The 22,640-nt window shown below is 57.2% G+C and overlaps 2 protein-coding genes across 6 annotated transcripts in view; both read left to right on the top strand.

Moving 5' to 3' along the window:
• SSH2 (slingshot protein phosphatase 2) overlaps nt 1-14,142 on the top strand; it is an 88,978-nt gene extending 74,836 nt beyond the window's left edge. For all 3 annotated transcript variants that reach the window (XM_065647410.1, XM_065647411.1, XM_065647412.1), the window contains 3 exons: nt 1,926-2,126; nt 6,092-6,935; nt 8,142-14,142. In XM_065647410.1, the coding sequence (XP_065503482.1) occupies nt 1,926-2,126; nt 6,092-6,935; nt 8,142-10,082 (2,986 nt within the window). In that variant the 3' untranslated portion in view covers nt 10,083-14,142. The remainder of the gene's footprint in view (nt 1-1,925; nt 2,127-6,091; nt 6,936-8,141) is intronic.
• Nucleotides 14,143-15,709: 1,567 nt separating this feature from the next.
• CORO6 (coronin 6) lies at nt 15,710-22,540 on the top strand. 3 transcript variants are annotated; one of them, XM_065647496.1, is made up of 11 exons: nt 15,710-16,065; nt 18,106-18,422; nt 19,023-19,145; nt 19,593-19,722; nt 19,805-19,986; nt 20,457-20,576; nt 20,921-21,025; nt 21,111-21,256; nt 21,338-21,395; nt 21,481-21,711; nt 21,817-22,540. In XM_065647496.1, exons 2-11 carry the CDS (start codon nt 18,225-18,227, stop codon nt 21,937-21,939), a joined length of 1,416 nt encoding a protein of 471 aa, XP_065503568.1. In that variant the 5' UTR covers nt 15,710-16,065; nt 18,106-18,224; the 3' UTR covers nt 21,940-22,540. The 3 variants fall into 3 exon arrangements, with proteins under 3 accessions (XP_065503568.1, XP_065503569.1, XP_065503567.1); XM_065647497.1 differs by having other exon boundaries at nt 18,223-18,422; nt 21,820-22,540; XM_065647495.1 differs by having other exon boundaries at nt 15,711-16,065; nt 18,223-18,422.
• The last annotated feature ends 100 nt before the right edge of the window (nt 22,541-22,640 follow it).

The raw sequence follows: 22,640 nt of genomic DNA on the forward strand, positions 1-22,640 counted from the left end.
AATCAAGTAGAGTTTAATAGAAGAAGCAAAACTTTATAAACTGAACATATGCATAAGTTATTCCATACATTATAAGGTGGTATGATGAAGCCCACAGTCTGAAGATGATTTATTGTAGCGTAATGCTCCAGAGCAAACTCTTCCCTTTAACGGGAGTAAACGTCTGTGCAGGTCTCTGAGCTGTCGCAGTGAGTAATCTGATAGGGGATGCTGAAAGTAGGGCCTTTTTACTACAAAGAACTGCATCCCAGTTATATGAGCTGTCTCCAGTTAATTCAGCAGCCTTCTTCAGGGAAAACTGCTCAGAAAGCAGATTGGCATATGTTGCCTTTAAAGTATTATTTCTATTATAGAAGTCTGTCATCTCTTAACCAGTGCTTGCAGTTTTTCACAGCATCGTTTGAATATTGGCTCTTTTGAACAAGTTATTAGAGACTTATTTAAGGTGGTTTCTTTAAAAGACATCATTCTATTCCCGTAAATATTGATTTTTGAAGTGTTGTCATTCTCAGAAGTAGTATCCTGCCCAGAATATTTTCCATTGGGGTTTAAACAATTGGGCCTTGGTACAACTTATGAGGTGGGATGCAAGTTAATCATCCTCCAAATTGAGGCAATTATGGTACCCCCTTCTTTGTCCTGTCTGCTTGTTGTGTTTGGGTTTTTTTAAGTCACCGAAAGCATTGCGATGTTTTGACTAATTTGATTTGCAAAGGAAGTCTTAGAGCAGTCTAAGTCTAAAGGCTGCTATTATTGCCCAGTGTACCCCAGGCAGTGCAGAGATCCCCTGTTTCGGATGCAGGTTTGGGCTCAGCCCGCTGCCGGCAGCCAAGGTCTGAGCTTGTCGAGACACATGACAGCGTGTGCTCTGTGGCCTCCCGGTCTGTCCTGGGGGAATTTCACGTGGCTGGCAGTCCAGAGCACCTAGCGCTTAAAACAGAAAATTCAAGGTGCCAAACCAAGGTTCTCTCAGCTCGCTCCGTGCCCATGCTGCCCAGCGCACGGCGTTCACAGAGAAGGGCCATCGCTTTCCTCCTCGTATTTCACAGCAGACAAGTACTTTTTAATTCCTTGGAGCAGAGAGCTGGCTGCCCTTTCAGGCTCTGCACCAGCCTCACCAAGCCCAGTAGCTGCTCATTGCACTCAAAGGCACTGGTTGCTTTGCCTTCAATAAGAAAAAATGGATTAAAGATCTTCCATCTAATTGCAGCAGGTCATCTTTTCCACTCCCCTGCTGGACAGGTGCTGAGGTGAAGGACTGTTACAAACAGAGCAGAGGGTTGAGTTTTCCACCTACAGACAGTCCTAAAAAATGGTGGTATCAATAAAAACCTGCCAGGTTGGTCGCTGGGGCTTTTGGCTGGATTTGCACCTACCAGTGCCCCCCTACGTGGGGTTTCAAATGGCTCACTAGAGCAATTTTGGTCTTATTCAGCCAATTGCTAAGCCAAATAATATACTATCAAAATTTTGCAGTAGCAGAGCACATCTGTGCCAGGGGCTGCCCTGAACTGCTCAGGACCTTCCAGAGACGTGTTTCTAAACTGGGACACCAGTTTGTGTGATAGATGCTGGTTTTATTTGGAACACAGCTTGATACCAGGGTCCGTTTGGGCTGCGTTCAGGGATGCTGTATTAGTCTTTAGCAATCTTCATAAATACCAGCAAACAACCAATGTTTGTCCAGTTTGTCATAAAAACTTCAGAAGAGCTGTTGTAACAAAATCTGTTAAGAATATTAAGATATTGTTCTTCACTTTCCTTGCGTGTCTTGCTCCAGTTTGCAAATCGGATTATCAGCTCGCATCCCAGAGGCTTCAAAATGCATTTGATAATGCTCTAGTAGAGAATTTTGCTGTTTTCTCAAGCTTCTCAGAGACTGTGTTTTCTGTTTAATGACCCTCTTTGTCTTTCTCCTGCTCCAGGAAAAACGGTTCCAAGTGCCTGGTGCACTGCAAGATGGGGGTGAGCCGCTCGGCGTCCACGGTGATCGCCTACGCCATGAAGGAGTACGGCTGGAACCTGGACAGGGCTTACGACTACGTGAAGGAACGGCGCACCGTCACCAAGCCCAACCCCAGCTTCATGCGGCAGCTGGAGGAATACCAAGGGATCCTGCTGGCCAGGTGAGCGGAATCGCCTGGATTACCCGTGTTAAGGCATAACAAACGATGGACTCCGTTATTTTAATTAGAACTTCCATCACCACGTTAAGTAAGCTCGTGGTTGTCTTGGGAGAAGGTAGCGCTCTGTTTTCCTGGGTTATCTCAGCTGAGCCTAGGAAAATAAGTGTAATAAAGAGCTTTTAGGAGGCTATTTGGCTTCTAGGATGGCTGGTTTTTGGAGAGTGGCATCCGGTGAACTGCCATCCGAATGTGCAGCATTCAGAGCTGTGCAGACTCCAGCAGGGATAAATGATGTCCCTGTAGCTTGAAACATCACTTGGCAGGGAACTCGCTTTGTCTCAGCCTTACAGTTCCCTGTTGAACATGCCCCTCCTCAGCAGCTGGTCTGGTTTTATTTAGATCCCGTCGGTAAGTGTTGGTGTTAGAGGGGGGGACGGGGTGTTCTGTGCATTGCAACAGTGGTTTTTGTTCCTGTGTGGAGTCCTGAGGCTGGTCTGGAGCTGGGCCTGGGTCTGGGCAAGTGTGTTGTAATCCCCAGCCTATCACCCGATTAGTGAGAAGACATAAATATTGCATGTTTCTGAGAAATCCACTTGTAAGCTGTGTGAAGCAATATCTTCACGTGATCAGCTGGAAGGAGGTAGTGATACTCTGTGTTTTGCCAGATTACGGTATTTTGTTTAGGATCATGGTGTGCTTTGCCAGGGAGCAGATCTGAAGCAAGCAGAATTACCCCAGCTGAGCCTCCTGCTGCAGGAGGTGGCTCTTAGCGTGTTTTGACCAAATTATCTCATAGCTTCTTTGTTCTGTTGAAAGGTGCCTGCCCTTTCTTTACAGCACCTCGGGTACTCATGCTCTCTTTAGGGCACACTTTTCACCTCTGTCCTCTGCTTGGTTTTGTCTCTTCGAGTCTGTCCTGTCAACTTGTGAAGAGCTCCCTTCCCTTTTTCTGTGCTAAGGACTTATCGTTCCTCCTTTGCTCTCCACCTGCACCCAGCAGTCTCGCTATCTCTACTGCTGGGCCAGGTCTGGATTCCCTATTTTTACACCAAACCCCTGGTATAAGCTCCTCCTGCCACTGAAATGTGCTGCTTATTTCCCTCTGTGTATAGACGAGCAACCTGAGGTCTCCTCCCAGCTTATTCCCTGATCAGGTGAACCCACAGGATCCTTGTCCTCCACCTGTCCCCATCTCTGCCTTCCTCCCCTCCTGCTCCCCAGACACTGACTACCATAATGACTCTCTCTGAAAAAGCAGCCAAGTAGTATCAAGTCTCAGGATAGATCACAGTGGAATAGATACTTTAAGAAAATTGTGCTTTTCTGGACTGAAACCCTTTGAGACAGACCCCATGCCTGTCTTTGGTGCCTTGTGTGACACCAAACGTGCTGCTGGCACCAATTAATAAAGGTCAGTGCTTAACTCTGAGCTAGAGGTGACCTGACCAGTGTGGTGTGCTACAGGTGGGAGATTAAATCTCACTGGGGTAAACTGGATGGAAGAAAAGCTTTTCAGATGGAAAAGCACATCAAGGTGCTGTGTGACAGTTTGGTGAACACCTGTGAGGAGCCCTGGGCTGGTAGCAGCTGGTGTGTCACATCTTCAAGCCCTCAGCCCTACAGCTGGTGTAGGTAATCTGTCAGTCTGGTAGTTGGTGCAAAGCCTGCAAAGCCACCCTGTTACAAACATTTGGTTAAGGATATATTCCTTTTTTCTGCCTCAGTAATTTTTTTTCACGAGGTATGTCTTTCTTGCTGTCGTCATTTATATGGTGTGTGGCTCCCCTCCCACTCAAGCACCCCACTGCTCCTGACCTACTCTGCAAGTCCCCATGGAATGGCATGAGCAGCGTTACTTGTGAGGCTTTAAAACATGCAAGAGCAGCGCATTACAGCTGTGTGTGTAGGACTGAAAAGCCTGCAGTAAATGAAGCTTCACTGAAGCAAGGAATGGCCCCTCTGCTGCAGAAAGGGTCCCACTTTATGCAGTTCCTTTCTCAGCTCCAAACTACTTTTTCTCCTCTTTCTTCTCTGTGTTATTTAGCTTTGCCCTCTGGCTGCCTTTTTTATTGCTGTGGTATTCCAGGACAGGTAAAAAAAAAAAAAAAAAAAGAAAAAGAAAAACACCAAGACAACAACAGATTCATGTTCATGTGACGGCTCCGATTTCAGAGGGAAGGTATGTGAGGGCAGCCATGTGCTCGCGCTATCTAGTTACGGTTTTGTGTTGGGATTATAGCAACTGGGATATGTTTTCCACCTGCAAAGTGAAAACCCCCTGCCTGCTTTTAGTCACAAGTGTGTTTTGCTCTTTGGGACTGTCATGCTTCTTGGGGTTAGTTAAACTGTCCCCTCCCGCTGGTGATAGACACAGAAAAAAAGAAGCTGAGCCAGCCCTGTTTCTTTTATTAGTTATGGATAAGTTACAGGAAAACAGCGTTTGGGATCCCGTGTGCAACTTGTGAATCAACAGCAATAGTTGGGCTGCCCAGGAAGGGACATGAGCTCCTGCTTTTAGCACTTGCGGGTTTTAAGTCTGGAGAAGTGTGAGGTTACGAGTAAATACAATACACCTCTCCCAGCGGTTGTTGCCATCTGTTTCGATTCTCAGGTCAAGGCGGTGCTGGGCAGGTTCGCTTTGTTCATGCACGAGGGTCATTTTGACTTGCAGAGTCAGATGCGCAGCTGAGCGCTGGATTTGAGCACTGAAGTGCCAGAAAACAAAAACAACTTCTCCCCAGGTCACATGAACAGAGACGTGGGAAATCTTTGGTGTCTCATACAGAGCCTCAGCACCAACCTGCCTTGCAGACAGCCCTGGTTCTGCTGCCGGTGTCAAACTTTGCTCCCAAACCCATTAGAGACTCCCAGAGCAACACCTTTTGCCCTGCTCTCCTCTGAAAGGACCCGATTCCGCCCTGTGTCCTACACGAAGGTTGTAGCCGATTATGGGGTTAGAAAGCAAAATCCGTGAGGGATGATTTTCCATAGCTGTTGGGCACCCAAAATTAAACAGGTACATTGTAATTAGTTCAATAGCGTCTGTTAATTAACTTACTGCAGCCAACAGACATGTCTGGGAGTGCCTGCTCAGGCTACAGGGGACTGGAGAGGTTTTGCAAGGTCTCCTGCAGATCCAAGGACCTTTCTGTGGTATCTGCTCTCCTCCTAGGGGCAAACGGTGGAAGCACAGCCCGGTGGCCGTGGTCACTCAGCAAAGCCCTTTCCGCCGCTGCTGGTGGTGGGATTTCGCTGGGAGAACTCGCCTCCTTTGCTGCCTGTAAGCCCAGGGCCACAGGCTGGGTTTTTTTGGCAGGTGGAGATAAGGAAGGTGGTGGTTGCTTGGCCTTGTGACTGCTCAGACCTTCTTAAAGGGGCTTTCCAAGAGCTGGAGAACTCTTGAGTTTCCTTCCTGTGAAAGGCAGGTGGTATTTTGGGCTGTTTGTTGGCTTTTGAAGATGTCTTTGTGTTTTACACACCCCCGCGTCCACTCAGCCCACTCCCTTGGTTACCAGAGCCCCGTTATTGATCACTGGAGCTATTCAAAGAAGGAGCCACAAGGGAAATGGAATTAATTCAGTGTCCATCAACCACTCATGTCCAGGACTAGGGACCCTGACTCTTCTGGCCATTGCTCACCTGCTAGCAAATGGAAATGCTGGCTGGGAAAGGAACAAATTCTGCAGTCAGTTAAACATGGCGTTTGTTGAGTACACCGATAAAATCCTGCTGGGGGATACATGTGTGTGGAGCAGAACAGCGCGGTGGGATTTGGCTACTGGAAAGCGGCTTGTTATTGGATCAGCTTCTCCAGCAGCAGGTTTGGCCCTGAACTGTTCAGGTGAAGCTGCAGTTGTTCAATGACTGGTTTTTGGCACAGTTTTTCATCCTCTTACACCAAGGTGGGTCTGGCCCTGGTGCGTGAAAACACTACTGAATGTTTTCATTTGCTTTTTTTCCTGCAGCAAACAGCGACATAATAAGCTGTGGCGCTCGCACTCAGACAGTGACCTCTCGGACCACCATGAGCCCATCTGCAAGTCTGGGCTGGAGCTGAACAAGAAGGAGATCACCACCTCGGCCGACCAGATCTCGGAGGCCAAGACCAATGACAACCAGCAGCCCATGTCTCCCATCTACTCGGCCGAGCTGGGCAGGGAGCAGCAGCTCCCCGAGGATGCAAACATGATTGAGGAGATGTGTGTGAAGGAGAGAAGAATCCACTTAGAGTTTACGTGTCGAGACTTCCATGCTGAGCAGATGGAAGACAAGCTGAACCTGAACAACATCAATGGCTGTAGAGCAGGTTGTTGTGTAGACTCTGTCCCCCCTGATAACTGCCATGCCTCCGAGGCCTTAATGCAACTCCAGCACCCCTTGGAAATAACAGAGTTTCCCGATTTGACAGTGGACGATCTAGAAAAAGATGCCCTTAAGCCTGATATGAACGTGCACTTGGTTCCCATGGAAGAATTCACTTCGTGCTTAAAGGACTTTCCCCAATCCCCAAACCAAAATTCCTCGAGTCTCCAACAGAATCCCCAGCCCGAAGTGACAGACCTCAGTACAGACAGGATTAATTTCCTGAGTGCTTTGGAGAAATTCGTGGAGCTTTCCCAGGAGAGCCGGTCGCGCACTTGCTCCCATTCCAGGACAGAGGAACAAGGCGGTGGCAGGAACGGGGTCTCCAGGGTGCCGGTGCTGGAAGTGCCGCCCGCTGCGGACGGGGGTACAGATACTCGAAGGAACAGCTCTGGAAACTGTCCTCAGGCGTTGGATGACTCTTCCACAGATGAAGAACAACTAAAGGTTAAAATAATGTCCTTTTTAAAATTTTTTTGAAGGAACTGCTACTCAAACAGGGTAGCTGTTTGGGGAGGGATTGCTAGATGCTTCCCCTTTGCTTTTAGATACTTGCCCTCTTCTGCACTTTCTCCTTAAACATCTGTGTAGTGGTTGGGCATTGGTTGAGTCGACCTTGACCTGACCTGCTGTGCTGTTCTCGTGAGAAACTTATTTTTGAGCTGTGCATCAGCAGAGCAGGTTGGTTGGACTTGACCCACTAACACAGCTGAACAGCCGCGGCCAGCCCAGCATCCCGAACCTGCGCCAATATTTATCTGAGCAGATAATTCCACAAGAGAATGGGACAAAACCGGCACCTTTCCCTGGCTGGGAAGCACCAGTGTCGGGATAGTAAATCAAGGCAGATGTAGAACTTCCACTGATGGCGGAAGAGAAAGAGCCTCTCCAGTTCTGGGCTGATGGGATTTGGCATGTCAGGGCTCACTTCTCTCCTGGGTAGAGAGAGATTCCTGACAAAATTTAGTAACCTCTGAACTGAGGTACCTTTCTTTTATAATTGCTTTCCACCCTGCAGGGCTCTTGCAGGGGTCGATGATGTCCGGGGCCATGGTTTTCTGGGAGCCTCTCTTATTTAAATTCCACACTGCATTGCTTGAATCTTTTCCATCTCCACGTGAGGCAATAAGGCTCTTCCAAATATAATAGGGCACCGCTCTCTCCAGTGATTTGGCAGAAAGAGCGTCTGTGTGGATGGAGGAGCATCTCTGGCCATTTTCCTTCGGGAAACTAGAGCATTTCAGCGCTTGGTCATTCTTTATGCTGTACTTCTGTTCGCTGCTGTACGTGAGCAGAATCTTCTTTTCCAAACTGCACTTTCAGCAGCATTAGGATTTTTTTTGTTAACTGGAATTTTCTTTATTTCAAAAAAAAAAAAAAGGCTAAATTTCCTTTGGAATTCATGGCAATTAAATAAAAGTTCTTAAATGTCAGTCTAGGTGAAAATCCAGCCTGAAATATGTTAAGTGTAGTCCCAGAGACAATATTGCTTCTACATTAGTGATCGTGGTACTTGCAGTCTGTCACCACATACGGGCATGTGTGCTTTTTGTTCCTTTGGGGATGTGCACCCCATTTCCTTTAAGCCACTGCGCTTTGCTCTGTATCGGCACAACTGGTCCACTTTGTAATTCTCCCGTTTCTGTGTTGCAGGAGGTCCCTGAGCTGCCTGCCCCAGGCCATCTCACGAGATCCCACTCGGAAAATGCCATTTCTGTGAAGGAAATTATCACAGAGATCGAGTCAATCAACCAGGGAGCAGGACCTGCCCAGCAGAAAGAGGGTTCAGCCAACCTCATCCAGACACCAAAGAGGAATACGGTGCACGACCTGCCCGTGGAGGTGATTTGGGCATCAGAAAGGGTGGAACAGAGTGAAGGAGCCTGTGCTGGACACCAGGAAAAGGAGAAGGACCCTCTGCAAGCTGAGCAAGAAGCTGCCCCCTTGCTGCAGCCGTCTTCTGGTAAATCTGACCTGGAGGAAAGCAGCCCTGGGGGGGAGCAGCAAGAGCCTTGTGGTTCCATCAACCCTGAGCCCAAGTGGTGCCCCGGCTCCGTCCGACGAGCCACCCTGGAGTTCGAGGAGCGCTTGAGGCAGGAGCAAGAGCACCAGCACACGTCCCCAGCCTGCGTCTTACCCACCCGCAAGAACTCCAGGAATGACCCTCCCACTGCCGAGCTCCTGCCGCGGGGGAAGAGCGAGGAACCGTCCCTGGAGCCGGCTCTGGACGGTGACAAGACGCAGGATCTGGGCACTGAGGAGCTGCTGCCTGTGCCCCTCGTGTCCCCCACGCAGGAGTCCCTGCCCGCAGAGCCTGGCACGAGGCAGGAGGGAACGGCACAGGAGCGCAGGACAGTGATCTCGTTCGATGGGATGGAGGAGCCATCCCTGCCCTCCCACCTCCCAAAGAGAATCGAAATCATTGAATACACTCCCACGATCAAGTCTGCAGACACAAGCTGTGAGCAGGGCGGGCTGGCCACAGCCGTCCCGTCTTTAGATGAAAACTTGAATCCTTCGTTGTGCTCAGAGAAGGCACCAAGATGTCCCAGAGCTCTGATGCTGGTAAATCCCTCGCTGCCGGAGCACACGGTACACAAACAGGCCACCTTCACGGTGGGCAGCCCCGGTGAGGAAGGTGGTGGGTTATCTGTTCACCCCGCTGCTGCTTCCCCCTCCGCGCAGGTGAGCTCCACGCCTTTGGCCAGCATACATCGCTCTTCTTACCCCTATGTAATTCACCTGGAAGGCGTCACTGAGCAGAGCACGGGTACAGATGATGAGCCGGTCACACCGGGTGGCATTGAGGGAGACGCGACTCTCCCGTTCAGGGACAACCCCAAACCTCTCTGCAGGGGAGGTGCCGGCACCTCGAGGCAGCTGAGCGGCGAGGAATTCACCAGCCAACACGCTGAAGACATGGACCTTCTGGACATCTCTTTCCTGTGCTACGGCCTCCCCCACAGCTCCAGCAGCCACAGCGTGGGGGAGCGCGGCAACAACCCCGGGCTGGTCAAGCAGCGAGCAAAGGAAATAGAGGCTCGGATCCGGCACGCCGGGCTCACCACACCCTCCCACATGAAACGCTCGGCATCCTTGGCCAAACTGGACTGCCTGGACCTCTCCAAGGACGACTTATCTGAGAGGGAGTCGACCTCTTCTGACGCCAACCCGGTGCTTTTTACCTGCGTTGCCCTCGGTCGAGGTTTTCGCGGGGGAAGGTTGGAGAGGGGCTCGGAAAGCCCGTGTGAAAAGCATCGCCTCTCCTCCCCAGAGCCCGCTAAGCATTTTGTGGAACAGCTCAGAACAGCCGAGTGCATTGCCCAGAGCAAGCCAGTGGAGCGGCCGCTAGCTCAGTACGCCAAAGAGTGCAGCTCCAGCCAGCAAAGTTTGTTTTCCAGCGCAGATCCCACATGGACTAGCTCCGAGGAGGGTCCTCCGCTGCTCCAGGTGCAGGTCCTGGACTCCTTGTCTCCGGCTCGAGGTCTGGCGGTCGGCCCCCGGCAGCAGCACGGCAGAACTCACCCTCTGAGGAGGCTCAAAAAGACCAGTGATAAAAAGCGGACAACCAATCCCCTCTACAATACTATGTGATGCTGAGCCCTCGGCTGTGATTTCTTACCGAGAGCCCGTGGTGTTGCGTTCACGTGAGGGGCAGGTGTAATATAAGGAACATGCACTTTATTGGTTAATTTTATATATATTGTCATTTTACTGTTCCTGGCGCATGTAGGTGTGGGTTGGTTCTTCTGTGTGTGACTCTGACTGCAGGACTGTTTGGGTTTTTTTAAGTTTTATAACTCGGATAACCTCAAATGTTCTTTGTTGTTGTTGTTAGTTTGTTTTAAAAGAACACCTTTATGATGCGAATACTGATGTTGGCTTGCTTCGGCAAGGTGGAGTTTTGCTTAGAACCAGATCCTAGCTCCTAACTTGAATTTTCCCCATGCCTCAAAATGGTGCTGGGCGGTTGTTGGGGTGAGAGCCCCTGTAAATGTGAAGGCTGTGCCAAGGTCCCTTTATCTGGCCTTTCTTTTATTTCTGCAAACTGGAACTCCACAATCACAAAGCTGCTTCAGGAGAAACTCCCTGTGCTCGGTGCATCCCCAAAAGGAGCACATGGGGTGAATCCCGGGGTGAATCCTCCCCATGGACGGGCTCTGAAAACCTGTTTTGGGGTGAGGTGGAGCCTCACCTGCCCTAAACCCGCAGGTGAGAGGAGGAGAACCCCCAAAGCCAGAGTGTTCTTTTAAAACAAATGCCTCATTAGGGTTTTAACCCTCCCATTACTTGAATACTGCTGTGGGCCTTCCAAGTTCATGGCCATATCATCTGTCCTCTGCCCTCCTGCTGCCTCCCCTCCGCCCAAAAGTCGTTCCTGTCTCGTGCTCTGAACTTTCCTCTCCCCTTGGCCGCGCTTCTGGTCGCTCCCAAACCCAGAGGCTGTTTTGTTACACGACATGCTGCCCCTACTGAATGCAAAGCTTTGTCCTCTCTGCTGTCACTCCTAACACTTGACCTGGAGGGAAGATCTTTTCTGGAAGTTTTTTTTCTTTTTTTTGCCTAAATTGTCTATATGGTATTTATATAGAGTTTTTTTGTTGTTGTTTCTATGTTGGTGTTTTTTTTTTTTTAAAGGGCAAGACTGCATTCTGTAAACTGGAAAACAAAAGCACCCGACTCAAACTCAATGCTGTTCATTGTAACCTGCACAGAAATGGGGGTGGATTTGACATTGTAAGCTGTCTTCCCTTTCCAAAAGTGAGCCTCGATGCCAGCCTTTGCCAAATATGTCCCTTCTCCTCCAGTCCTGCGTGAAAACCCCTTTACCCCGCTGCGGGAGGGGGACTGCAGATCTGCCCATCTCCCTCACTCTTGAAGCTGCATTTCGGATGTCAAAAGCCGTGAGCTGCTCCGAGCCATTCTGCAGGTTCTTGCTTCCCCAGAGAACCTGCGTTTGAAGGGTCTGCTCCAAATTCCAGCAAAGTATTTTATGGTTCCCGAGCAGTTTGGCTAAATCAAAGCTCCTCGTTTCCAGCCGTGCATATCAGCAAATGGTGTGGGTGCTGTCGGAGCAGGGAGAAAGGCACTTGGCGGTGGCAGGAGAGCTCTGGGTCCTGTCTGCAGCCCCGTGGCGGGTCTGGAGCACAAGAGCGTGTCTGAGCTGGTGCTTGGCTCTGGCCCAGACCTGCACTTCAGGGAGGAGAGAAGTGAAGATGCAGAATGGCTCCAGCTGCTGAAAGCCCAGCATGGAGAGGACATGGTGTGGGAGGAGCAGCAAGGGCCGTGCCTGGAAAGCAACGCCGGTGCTGCAGAGCCTCGCAGGCTCTGATGGGATGAGCTCGTTTTGAGCCGGAGAGGAGCACACGGCATCAGGGTGTTGCAGAGCATTGGGAAGCAGCATGTGTCTGCCCTGGGGACGGGGTGTCCGTAGCCCCCCAGCTTGCCTGCAGCAGTTTGCAAGGTAGTCCCACCTCGCTGCCCTCCTGTAGCTCCCAGGGATCCTCCTGCCCTGCCTGCTGGAGCCCGTGTGTCCCCAGCCCAGGCACGGGGCCATGAGCCTGTGCTTCTCCAGCGTGCACGTCGTCCCTTTTGGGGCAGGTTGTCACCCCGGCTAGCTGCAGGCTGGAGCCCAGCCCGGAGTAGCCCAGCAGCCCCCATCCTGGGTCAAGTAGCGTGTCATTAGAAGTCACCCAAGTCCTTGGCCCAGGAGGCTGGATACTTCTTTGGGACGCTGAAAAACATTTGGCTTCTCCTAGCCAGCTCCAGCTGGCTTTGGAGCCGGGCAGGCAGTGTGGAAAGGCCAAGGGGCTCATGTCATCTCGTGAAGGACGATTTCAGTCCTTGCCTCCCCCACAACCCTCACCAGACCCTGCCGCCCGCCACTCCCGACCCCAGAGACGTGTCTGCCCCTCTGGGGGTAGAAAGGACGGGGTGCCACCAAGCCTGTCCTGCGTTAGAGGGAGCGTGCTTGGCTGGCAGCTTGTCCTGGTGACAAGGATTTGCTTGAGAGGGGAAAACCCTGTGTATCATTTCTTCCTTGAGAAGAGAGGCGGAGGAAGGACATCAGGTTTCTTTGCCCCGCTTGATCTCGGGAGAAATGTCCTATAGGAAGGCTCTTTTGTGCAGACCAGAAATGCTGCTGCTTTCCAATACTCTGCTGCTGTCCAGGTGCTTCAGCTGGGGAGCAAAGGCCCCTGTGGGGAGGTGCTTTGCTGTCCCCTTGTCCTCAGCTCTGGGCCAGCACAACTGTGGTTTTTCTCTGGGAAGCCTGTGGACAGGTGGAGGGACTTGGGGAAGGTGGTTCTCTTGCGGAGTTATGAAGGCCTTGGAGGTCTGGAGGCTCTGACCTGGGTGGCAGGAAGGGGACCGGGCTGGGGGCGCAGTGAAGCCACCAAGTCCCTGGCATCAGAGCTCTCTACCTGGGGACGGTTGTCCCTTCTCCACGCTGGTGGCTCATGGGTGGGTGGTGGCTCTCTCCTGGTCCCTGTGGCCACCCCCCGAGAGCTTCTTGTGGCCCACGGAGCACTGGGGAGCAGCACCTCCAGGGCGCTGGGCAGCTGACAGGCCTCGCTGATAGAGGGGGTTTTAGGAGAAACATGTTGTTCCAAGGGCATTTTTGTACAAAGCAGCTGTTCTTTTGGTCTCCTGCAAAGCCCTCTCGGAGGACGCTTTATTGTTTACATTGACTCCTGTACAATATCTCAGCCATTGCCTCCCCCCTTGCCCGCCCCATCTCCGGCTGTACTGTAACGTGTGAGCCTTGCACAAATGGATAGCGTGTGCGTGAAACTGGTTTTTACACTGCGTTCTGTTGCACTCGATGGTGTGTGTGTGTGTGCCCGGTCTGCTTGAGAAGTTGTGACATGTACAAATCTTTCCCCTTTTGGCCCTTTCTTGGGGGCACAGTCCCAGCGGGTCAGGAGGTGATGCTGCTCCTGGCTCACTTGGATGTTAAACGGGACAGGGATTAGCTCTGTGTCCCTCTTGCCAGCAAAGGCCTGGTGGAAGGTGTCCCACCCCAGCTCCGGCTGCTCCGGGGACCTCTTGGGAGGAGCGAGCCGCTGGGAATCGGCACAGGCTCCGAGACCCCCGCAGCTCTCCTGGCCCGGTGGCAGGTCCCCTGCTCCCATCCTGCCTTAATCTGGTCCCAGCTCCATGCAAAACCCCACGGTTCTCCCTAAGGGAGGGACCCCCAAGCCCTTGCTGGTGTGGGCAGAGGTGGGCGCTGGCCTGGCACTGGTCCGGGCTGGGCAGGGGCTCTCGGTCGCCCTCCGGCAGCGCTGCCAGAGGTGCTAACAGCCTGCCTGTGCTGCAGACGTCTCTGTTGGCACAAAAGCAGGTGCCAGTGCCTTTTCCTGTGTAGAGATGTGATATTTGTGTGCTGTAGGGATCGCCCCAGGGCCGGGCAGTCTGGCCGCACCATGTGCTGGAGCGTGACCCCTCGGGGACGGCTGGCGGTGCAGTTGCAAACAGGGAGGGGAGCGGTTCTGTCTGCCCCTCCTGCATCTTCCTTGGTGGCTGGGATTGTCTCCTTTCCCCCTAAAGACTTTATGACTGATGTGCTCAGCTGTTTTTAAATGTGAACTTGTGCACTGATGTGCAGATTCAATGTTCTTGTTACCGAATTAATAAAGTTTTATTTTGAAGATGACATGGGCACGCTGCCTCCTGTTTGGGATCGGGGCTGTGGGTGGTGAGTGATCCGCGCCGCTGTCGGAGCGCGGGGCGGCAGCAGGATCTGAGCAGCTGGAGTGGGGCTGTTCACTCATGTCTCCTGCCGAAAGTGAAGATGGATCCATCCTGTCCCAAGCGATCTGTGCAGAGGCCGAGGAGCCGTGCTCCCCAGCAAGATGCTCTTCCAGATTCTGCTGCAGTAGCAGGGGAGATGCCAGGGTTGTGTGTGTGCCGCTGTTGGCATGCTGTGGGTGCCCTCCCTGCACTGCTGCAGGTGGAGGAGCTGCGAGGAGGGTCCTGGCATTTGAGCTCCAAAGGGATGTGAGGTTTCAGCCAGATGCTGGACCAGACCCACCATGGCCAGCCCAGGAGCTGAGCTGAACCCAAGCACTGAGTAATTGTGGCCCAAGTGGATCTCTGTGCTGGGGAACAGCCCATCTCAGGTGAGTTGGCTTTGCTCCTTTGTGTCCCCTGTCATGTGAAGTGAGCGTGGCACAAAGGTCTCTGTGGGTTTCCTCTGGCCTTGCTGTGAGCACGGGGGTACAGAGAGAGCCAAATCCCCCGGAGCTCAGCCTCACCGTCCCTGCACCGAGCTCCCTGACAGGCCAGGGCTGAGCGGGCACCAGGGCTGCAGGGCCATCGCTGAGGGACATGGTGGGGCTGGCAGTGTCCCTGGGGTGCCCTGTCCCTCCCTGTGCCCCCCAGCACAGGCTGGGGAAAGGCCTCTCAGGGCTTCTCCACTTGCTGGGGATGTGGCTTGGAGTTGGGACATGGGGCTCACTCCATCCCCAACGTCTAAGGCCATAGTAAGCCTCGGCCATGGCGGGACGGGGCAGGCAGGGGGTGCCTCTGCAGCCCCCTCCCTCCCACCCTTTGGCTGGGTGAGCAAGGATGTCACCTTTCCTCTGACTTTTTGCCAGCAGCCCCCTCCTGCCCGGCTCAGCCAATGCTCATGCAGCTCTGCACGGTGCCCTTGTAGGGTCCAGGGCTTTGCTGCCTTTCCAGGAACCATGGCTCCCTTCCCACGGGTCCCTGAGCCCTACAATCCTTTAATCCCCTTGGGCCAGGGCATCCCTGCGGGGCTGGGCTCTGCTGAATTCCAAATCTGGCTTCTGAATGTGCCTGTAACCATCCCGCTACACAGGGCTGGGGCTGATGTGGGCTCACCCCAATGGGCTTGCACCCCGCATTGCTCCCCGGACGGGAGGCAGCAAGGCCACGGGGTGCTGTGGGTGTTGGGAGCCCCAGGGCCTGCCCATGACCGTGACCTCTGCGGGGCTGGCCTGGCTGCAGGGTATGGGGGGACCCATCGAAGGGTCGCAGCCCTGCGAGATGCCCAGCACCCCCGTGTCCCACTCAAGCCCTGGGCAGAGGTGACCCCTGGGGTGATGGTGGCCCGGGGGTGTTGAGGGCTGGCCCTCCCCTTGGTTTCCCGCAATGCTTTAGGAAGATGCTGCCTGGCAGGAGGGGGCAGAGGGGCTGCTCCTGCCCCCGCCAGGGGCTCCCGTGCACTGTGCACTGCGGGCACCCTCAGCCTCCCCCACTTCTGGGAAGGGACTGAGGGCTGGCTGTGCCCCAGCTGCCCCCATCCCTGCGGGCAGAGCCGGGCGGGGGGGCAGCTCGGGGGCCGGGCAGGGTGCGGGGGCAGGCGGGGCCGGGCCGGGCCCCCCCCTCCCTGCCGGTGCCTGCGCGGGGGGGCTGTGCCGGCCCCGGCGCCCGGCTCGGCTCAGCTGTTCTCTGCGGCAGCGGCACTGCGCGGTGCCGAGCCCAGCGGCGCCGGGCGGAGCGGAGCGGGGCCGGGCCGGGCCGAGGGGAGCGCAGCGGGGCCGGGCCGAGCCGGGCGGAGCCGAGCGGGGCGCAGCGCCGGGCGCGCCCGTAGCGCAGGAGCCGCGGAGCGCAGGTGGGAGCCGGGGCACGGGGGGGACCGGGACCGGCGGCGGGTGCCGGCAGGGAGGGAGGGGATGGCGGGGCGCTGGGCTGCGGCCCCCCGGGCCCCCCGGGCCCTCGGCCGCCCGCCGCCCGGCAGGAGATGGCTATATTTGGAAAGTGACCTCTGGTCGTTCCCGAGCAGCCGCTGCGGATTCAATTGTGGCAACGTAATGGCACGGCCGGGGAGCGGGGAGCGGGGAGCGGGACTGCCCTGCCTGTTTCGGGCTTTGCACCTTGCCTGCACCCTGCCTGGATCCCGCCCGTACCCCGCCTGCACCCCGCCCGACCCCGCCTGCACGCTGCTCGCACCCACCTGCACCCCGCCTGCTCCCTGTTAGCGCCCCATCCGACCCCACCTGCGCCCTGCCCGTATCGTGCCTGCACCCCGCTAACACCCCATCTGCACCCCATCAGCTGTCATGCCTGCAGCTCGCTAGCACCCTGCCTGTAGACCATTAGCACCCTGCTTTGCACTCTGCCTGAAGATCGTTAGCACCCTGCTTTGCACTCTGCCTGAAGACCGTTAGCACCCTGCTTGCATCCCGCCTGCACCTGATTCACCCCTGCCTGCACCCTGCCTGAACCCCATTCCACTCTGCCTGTACTCTGCCCAACTCCACTTGCACCCTACCTGCACCCTGCCCAACCCAGCCTGCACCCTACACATTGCCTGCACCCCACTCAACTCTGCCTACACCACACCTGCACCTTTCCTGAACCCCACACCCTGCCTGCACCCTGCCTGCACTCTGCCCAGCTGGCCAGGCCATCATCCCCTCCCTGGCCCAGCCTGCACCCCAAGTTCTGCTCGCACTGGCAATGGATGAGGTGCTGCAAAATACCTGGAGGGTGTTCCTGAGGAGCCCCCTCACTCATCCCCAGGGCTGGGGACTGTGCCTGGGGCCATGTGGGTGACACCAGTGGTGCTGGTGTCCAGCCCCTCTCAATAGCAGGGCTCTGGGCCCCCTCAGCGCCTGGCTCTGACCCGCACCCGCTCTGCCAGGCCAGGGGTGGTGCTGAAGGGCCATGGGGACGCCTGGGGACATCCAGGAACCGGGCAGATGTGGATTGGCTTGGCCACGGCATGTGCCCTGGCCAAAAGCCACCGGCTGGGACATGGAGGACAGATGTGCTCCTGCCTCTGCCTGCAGTGGCCCCACAGGGCAGTGGTGTCCACCCCTCCAGGCTGTGGTTTGGTGTCTGGATATGGCCACTGGCAGTGGTTGAAGCTCCAAAAGAGCACAGGGGAGTCCCCGGGGTGGTCAGTAGCTTGTGGGTGCTGCAGAGTCCCAGCTCCAGAGGTTTCAGGGTCCCGAGGGGCTCAGTGTCCCCCAGGCAGGTCCCAGGAGCAGCACAGGCTCTGGATGGAGGTGGGTGATTGTGGGCAGCGTGTCTGACTGTGGCCGTGGGCTGGAGACCCCGCTGGGGCTGTGCTGAGCGCAGGGGGGCTTCTCTGCACCCCGGCGTGCCCATGGGGCTGGGTGGCTATGCCGGGTCCAGGCCTCGCCCGGGGTCAGTGCCAGGCGAGTGGTTTGGGGGGCAGAGTGGGTGGCAAACATGGAGCCCCGGGGCAGGTGCCCGCAGGGGGAGGCATGGGGCGGGCAGCGCTGGAGGCACCACCTCCCTCCTGCGTGTTGCGTTGAGCCAGGCAACCTCAGGCCACCGATGCAGGATGGGACACAAGGGGACAAGCTGTGACCTGGTGCATGGCACCTCCGTGTCCACCCCAAACTCCCCTCAGCCCCACTTCACCATTGCAGCTGTTTGTGTGCCAACCCCAGTGCCAGTCGTGGGGCATGGCGCAGCCGTGGGGCATGGCACAGCTGCACATCATGACACGGCCATGTCCCTGCCCAGCTGTGAAGCGTCTCCAGCTGTGGGATGCCCATCCCCAGCACTTGCAGCACCCACACCCCCCTGCACCAGGGCTGCCCCCGGTCCCTGCTGTGGGGTCAGGGCCACATCGGGCACCGTCCTGCACCCTCATCCCCCACCATTTCCGTGTCCCCAGGCTTCCCCCTGTGCCCAGGGCAGGGGGTTCTCTCAGAGCATGAGGCCCGAGGGGGCAAAAGCCCCTCCGTGCTGTGCCAGTGTGGGGGACTCGTGGCCTGACCCTGCGCCCCCCCAGCCATGAGCCGCCGCGTGGTGCGACAGAGCAAATTCCGGCACGTCTTTGGGCAGCCGGTGAAGGCTGACCAGATGTACGAGGACATCCGTGTCTCCAAGGTGACGTGGGACAGCTCCTTCTGTGCCGTCAACCCCAAGTTTGTGGCCATTATCGTGGAGTCTGGCGGCGGGGGGGCCTTCATCGTCCTGCCCCTCGCCAAGGTGAGTAGGGAGGCTGCCGGGGTCTGGCCCCCCCGGGATGTATTGGAGGGGACGTGGTGATGGGCTCGGCTGTTGGGGGGGCTGCTGTGGCCCAGCTCACAGCGGGCATTGCTTTGACCCAATATTCCCATCCTCATGTGGGGGCTCAGGCAGGGACAACCTGGGATGCTCATCAACACTTGTGCAGGGCGATGTCTGAGGGGCAACCGAGGTAATGTGGGAGCCCCCAGCTGCTTTTTCCCCAGCCCAAATTCCCCAGGAACACGCGATGCCCAGGGAGAGTCCCAGTGGGATGGGGGTCTGCCCTGCCCACCCCAGCAGAGGGGCTGGGGACACCCTCCCTGCCCCTCCTTGTCACCAGAGGGGACAAAAACCAACTTCTCCTAGGACACGCTCCCCTCTGTGTCCCTACAGGGCCTCATGCTAAGTAAGCCCCATGCCTCAGTTTCCCCCTTCGAGGCGGGTGCAAAGCCCTGGCCACCACCAGGGCCCTCTGTGTGTCCCTGCCTATGTCATGTGGTGGCTGGGGATTGGGGGGCACCTGGCAGGTCCCCCCCCCCCAGCTACTGGGGGACTCATCTCAGCACCTCGACATTGCAGACAGGACGGGTGGACAAGAACTACCCGCTGGTGACGGGGCACACGGCGCCCGTGCTGGACATCGACTGGTGTCCCCACAACGACAACGTCATCGCCAGTGCCTCCGAGGACACCACCGTCATGGTGAGGGGACGGACCCCGGGCGGGAGGGGGCGGCGGGAGCTGGGGGGGCGGCGCGGAGCATCCCCCCCCCTTCACCGCCTGCAAAGTGTCACTGGGCTATTTTTAGCCCCGGTGCCATGCGTTTGCGCTGGCGGCGGCTGCTCTCTCCATGATGCAGCAGTTTGTGCTAAATATACCCGCCCCGGCGACTCAGCACCCAGGAATAGTTGGGCGGGTGGCTGGGGGCTGCACCCTGGGTGTGACCCCCGCCTCCGTGTGCCTGCCAGCACCCCAAGTACTGGGGATGCACCCCAGGATGGAGGCGCTGCTGCTGGCTCCTCACCACCCTCCCCGCAGGCTGAGCCAGGATTAACGATGAGTTTAATTGGCTCCAGGGCCTCAGCCGCTTAGCGCTCACCCGCGGGGTGATCCCCACCGCCCCACACCCCGGTCTCCGTCTCCCCCCAGGTGTGGCAGGTCCCCGACTACGTCCCCGTGCGCAACATCACAGAGCCGGTTGTGACACTGGAGGGACATTCCAAGCGAGTGGGCATCATCTCGTGGCATCCCACTGCCCGCAACGTCCTGCTCAGCGCAGGTAAGGGGGGCCCGGGTCACCATCCCTGGGGTTGGGTGGGATCCGTGGGGACGACAATGTCCAACCCATGGGTCTTCTGCAGGCTGTGACAACCTGGTGATCCTCTGGAACGTGGGCACTGGGGAGATGCTGCTGGCTCTGGAGGACATGCACGCCGACCTCATCTACAACGTGGGCTGGAACCGCAATGGCAGCCTCCTCGTCACCACCTGCAAGGACAAGAAAGTCCGCGTCATCGACCCCCGCAAGCAGCAGATTGTGGCGGTGAGTGTCCCCGCTGTGTCCCCCCAGTCATCCCACCGTGGGGTCCCCCCCGTGCCTGCCTGACCCTACTAACCACCTGCACCCGCGCGTCTCTGTCTTTGGTTTTAACCCGCTAACGGCCGGCGCAGGAGAAAGACAAACCTCACGACGGCGCCCGCCCCATCCGCGCCATCTTCATGGCCGATGGCAAGATCTTCACCACCGGCTTCAGCAAGATGAGTGAGCGGCAGCTGGGCCTCTGGGACCTGGTACGAGACGGCGGCTCCCGCCCGGCCAGCGCCGCCTCGGGGACCCCGCGGAGCCGGGGACGTGCCGGGTGATGGGGATGCTCTCCAGCAGCACGTGCACCCTGGGAGACTCGTACACTCCCCAGCAGCAGGACTCAGCAGCTCTTTTGGGGGACAGACCCGGACCCCCTCGTTTCCCCCCGCTCCCATGCTCCATGCTGACTCTCTCCCCCTCCCCCCCAGGAGAGGTTTGCCCCCCACGAAGGGCTGAGGCCCGTGCGGGCCATCTTCACGCGGGAAGGACACATCTTTACCACGGGCTTTACCAGAATGAGCCAGCGGGAGCTGGGCTTGTGGGACCCGGTAACGAGGCCGCATGGAGTGCTGCCCCGGGAACTTGGCCCCCCAAAAACCCTCTGCCCCCACCCCGCCCCGGGATGGGGTGCCTGCTGCATCTACCTCCCCAAAAATGCCAAGTTCCCAAGTGTGCCGTGCTGTGCCGGGCGTGGGGAGGGGGCTGGAAGTGTTGCGGGGGGCAGGCTGGGTGCACCCAGTCGTGCAGGTAAGCAGGAGCGGGCAGGGGGGCATGTGTACCCCGGGCGGGGACGAGCCCCGTCCCCGCAGTGTGCTGTGGCTAACGCGTGTGACTAACGTGGTGGGGGTTTCGGGGCCACTGCTCACCGCCCGCCCCTGCTCTGGCCCTGCAGAAGAACTTTGAGGAGCCCATCGCCCTGCAGGAGATGGACACCAGCAACGGGGTCCTGCTGCCCTTCTACGACTCCGACTCCAGCATCGTCTACCTCTGCGGGAAGGTAACACCCCCGGGGTGCATCCCCTCCATGCCAACCCATCCCTGGGGGTGCCGAGGCCGGCTGACACCCGTCCCCATGCCCACAGGGTGACAGCAGCATCCGGTACTTTGAGATCACGGACGAAGCGCCCTACGTGCACTACCTGAACACCTACAGCAGCAAGGAGCCGCAGCGGGGCATGGGCTTCATGCCGAAGCGCGGGCTGGACGTCAGCAAGTGCGAGATCGCCAGGTGAGAGCCCGGGGGGGCTCTGGGGGAAGGTGGAGGGGTCTGGGGGGGCAGCCGGACCCTGACCACCCGTGTCCCACGCAGGTTCTTCAAGCTGCACGAGCGCAAGTGCGAGCCCATCGTCATGACGGTGCCGCGCAAGGTGAGCCCGCGGGGGTCCCAGGGGAGGTGGGAGGTCTGGGGTTTGGGGGGACACCCTGTCTCACCGTGATCTCCCCTCCCCGCAGTCAGACCTCTTCCAGGATGACCTGTACCCTGACACACCGGGCCCCGAGCCGGCCCTGGAGGCAGATGAGTGGCTGTCAGGGAAGGACGCGGAACCCATCCTCATCTCGCTGCGGGACGGCTACGTCCCCGTCAAGAACCGGGAGCTGAAGGTGGTCAAGAAGAACATCTTGGACAACAAGCCCCCCCCCAGCCCCCGCCGCAGCCACTCCACCTGCGACTCTGACTTCTCCGTGAGTGCCCTTGGGGATGGGGACGTCGTGGTGGGGCTGTCCCCACAGCGGGGAGCGGGGGGCCAGAGGGGACTCCCTGGTGACCCCACCGGTGTCCCCCTGCAGCAGTCAGCCTTAGAGGAGGTGCTGGAGCAGATCCGTGTCCTGAAGGAGACAGTCCAAGCGCAGGAGAAGCGCATCTCCGATCTGGAGAACAAACTCTGCCAGTTCACCAATGGCACGGACTAGCGCGGCAGCCACGGGCAGGGCGAGGACTGCCCTGGCCCCCCCAGGGATTAAAGCCAAGTCTCCGCAGAGGGCAGGAGCCCAGAGCCGTGTTCTTTCCCCAGGAGCCAAGGCTGCAGGGAGGGGGTTGGATTCTGACCTCCCCTGGTATCATTTGCACCCTGTTTACGGGGTGGCCCAGCACATCAGCACCCCGCTGCATAACCCGGGGGGTCCCGCTTTGGTACCTGTGGGCTGGGGCTGCTGAGCATCCTTCCTTGAGGACCTGCCAGCTGGGTGCCAGCATCCTCCCAGGACAAGGGGGCTGCTGGGCCCCCCCGGCCAGGATGTGCTTGGGTATGGTGCTACATCCCCCACTGCCCGCCTTGCCTCCCCCTGCCCCATCATCCACCCCGCTGGGTGCTCCCAACCAGCTCTTTGCTCTTGGGTCCTCTTTTAATAAAGGGCTCGGCCACCTGTGGCCACGTGGCACGTACCGGGGACATGGGACCACCACATCGGGGGGGCCTCTGCCTGCACCCCGCTGCCCGCATGGCCCCGGTGCAGGCAGAGAGAGGCCGAGAGAGACAAACATTAAAGAGCATTTATTGGTGTTGGCAGCAGACGGAGCTGCTCGGGCTCCCTCAGCCTTGGCCCAGACGTCGCTTGTGGGGTGCGTGGGGGGGATCCACCAGCTGTGAAAAGTCCCAGGGGAGCGAGCCTGG

Source organism: Caloenas nicobarica, chromosome 17, assembly GCF_036013445.1.
Source record: "Caloenas nicobarica isolate bCalNic1 chromosome 17, bCalNic1.hap1, whole genome shotgun sequence".
Taxonomy (NCBI): Eukaryota; Metazoa; Chordata; class Aves; order Columbiformes; family Columbidae; genus Caloenas; species Caloenas nicobarica.

Coding starts and splice junctions, on each gene's coding strand:
- CORO6 (XM_065647496.1), top strand. CDS start 18,225: ATGAGCCGCCGCGTGGTGCGACAGAGCAAATTCCGGCACGTCTTTGGG. Junction 18,423..19,022: donor TCGTCCTGCCCCTCGCCAAG/GTGAGTAGGGAG, acceptor TCGACATTGCAG/ACAGGACGGGTGGACAAGAA. Junction 21,396..21,480: donor TCATGACGGTGCCGCGCAAG/GTGAGCCCGCGG, acceptor CCCTCCCCGCAG/TCAGACCTCTTCCAGGATGA.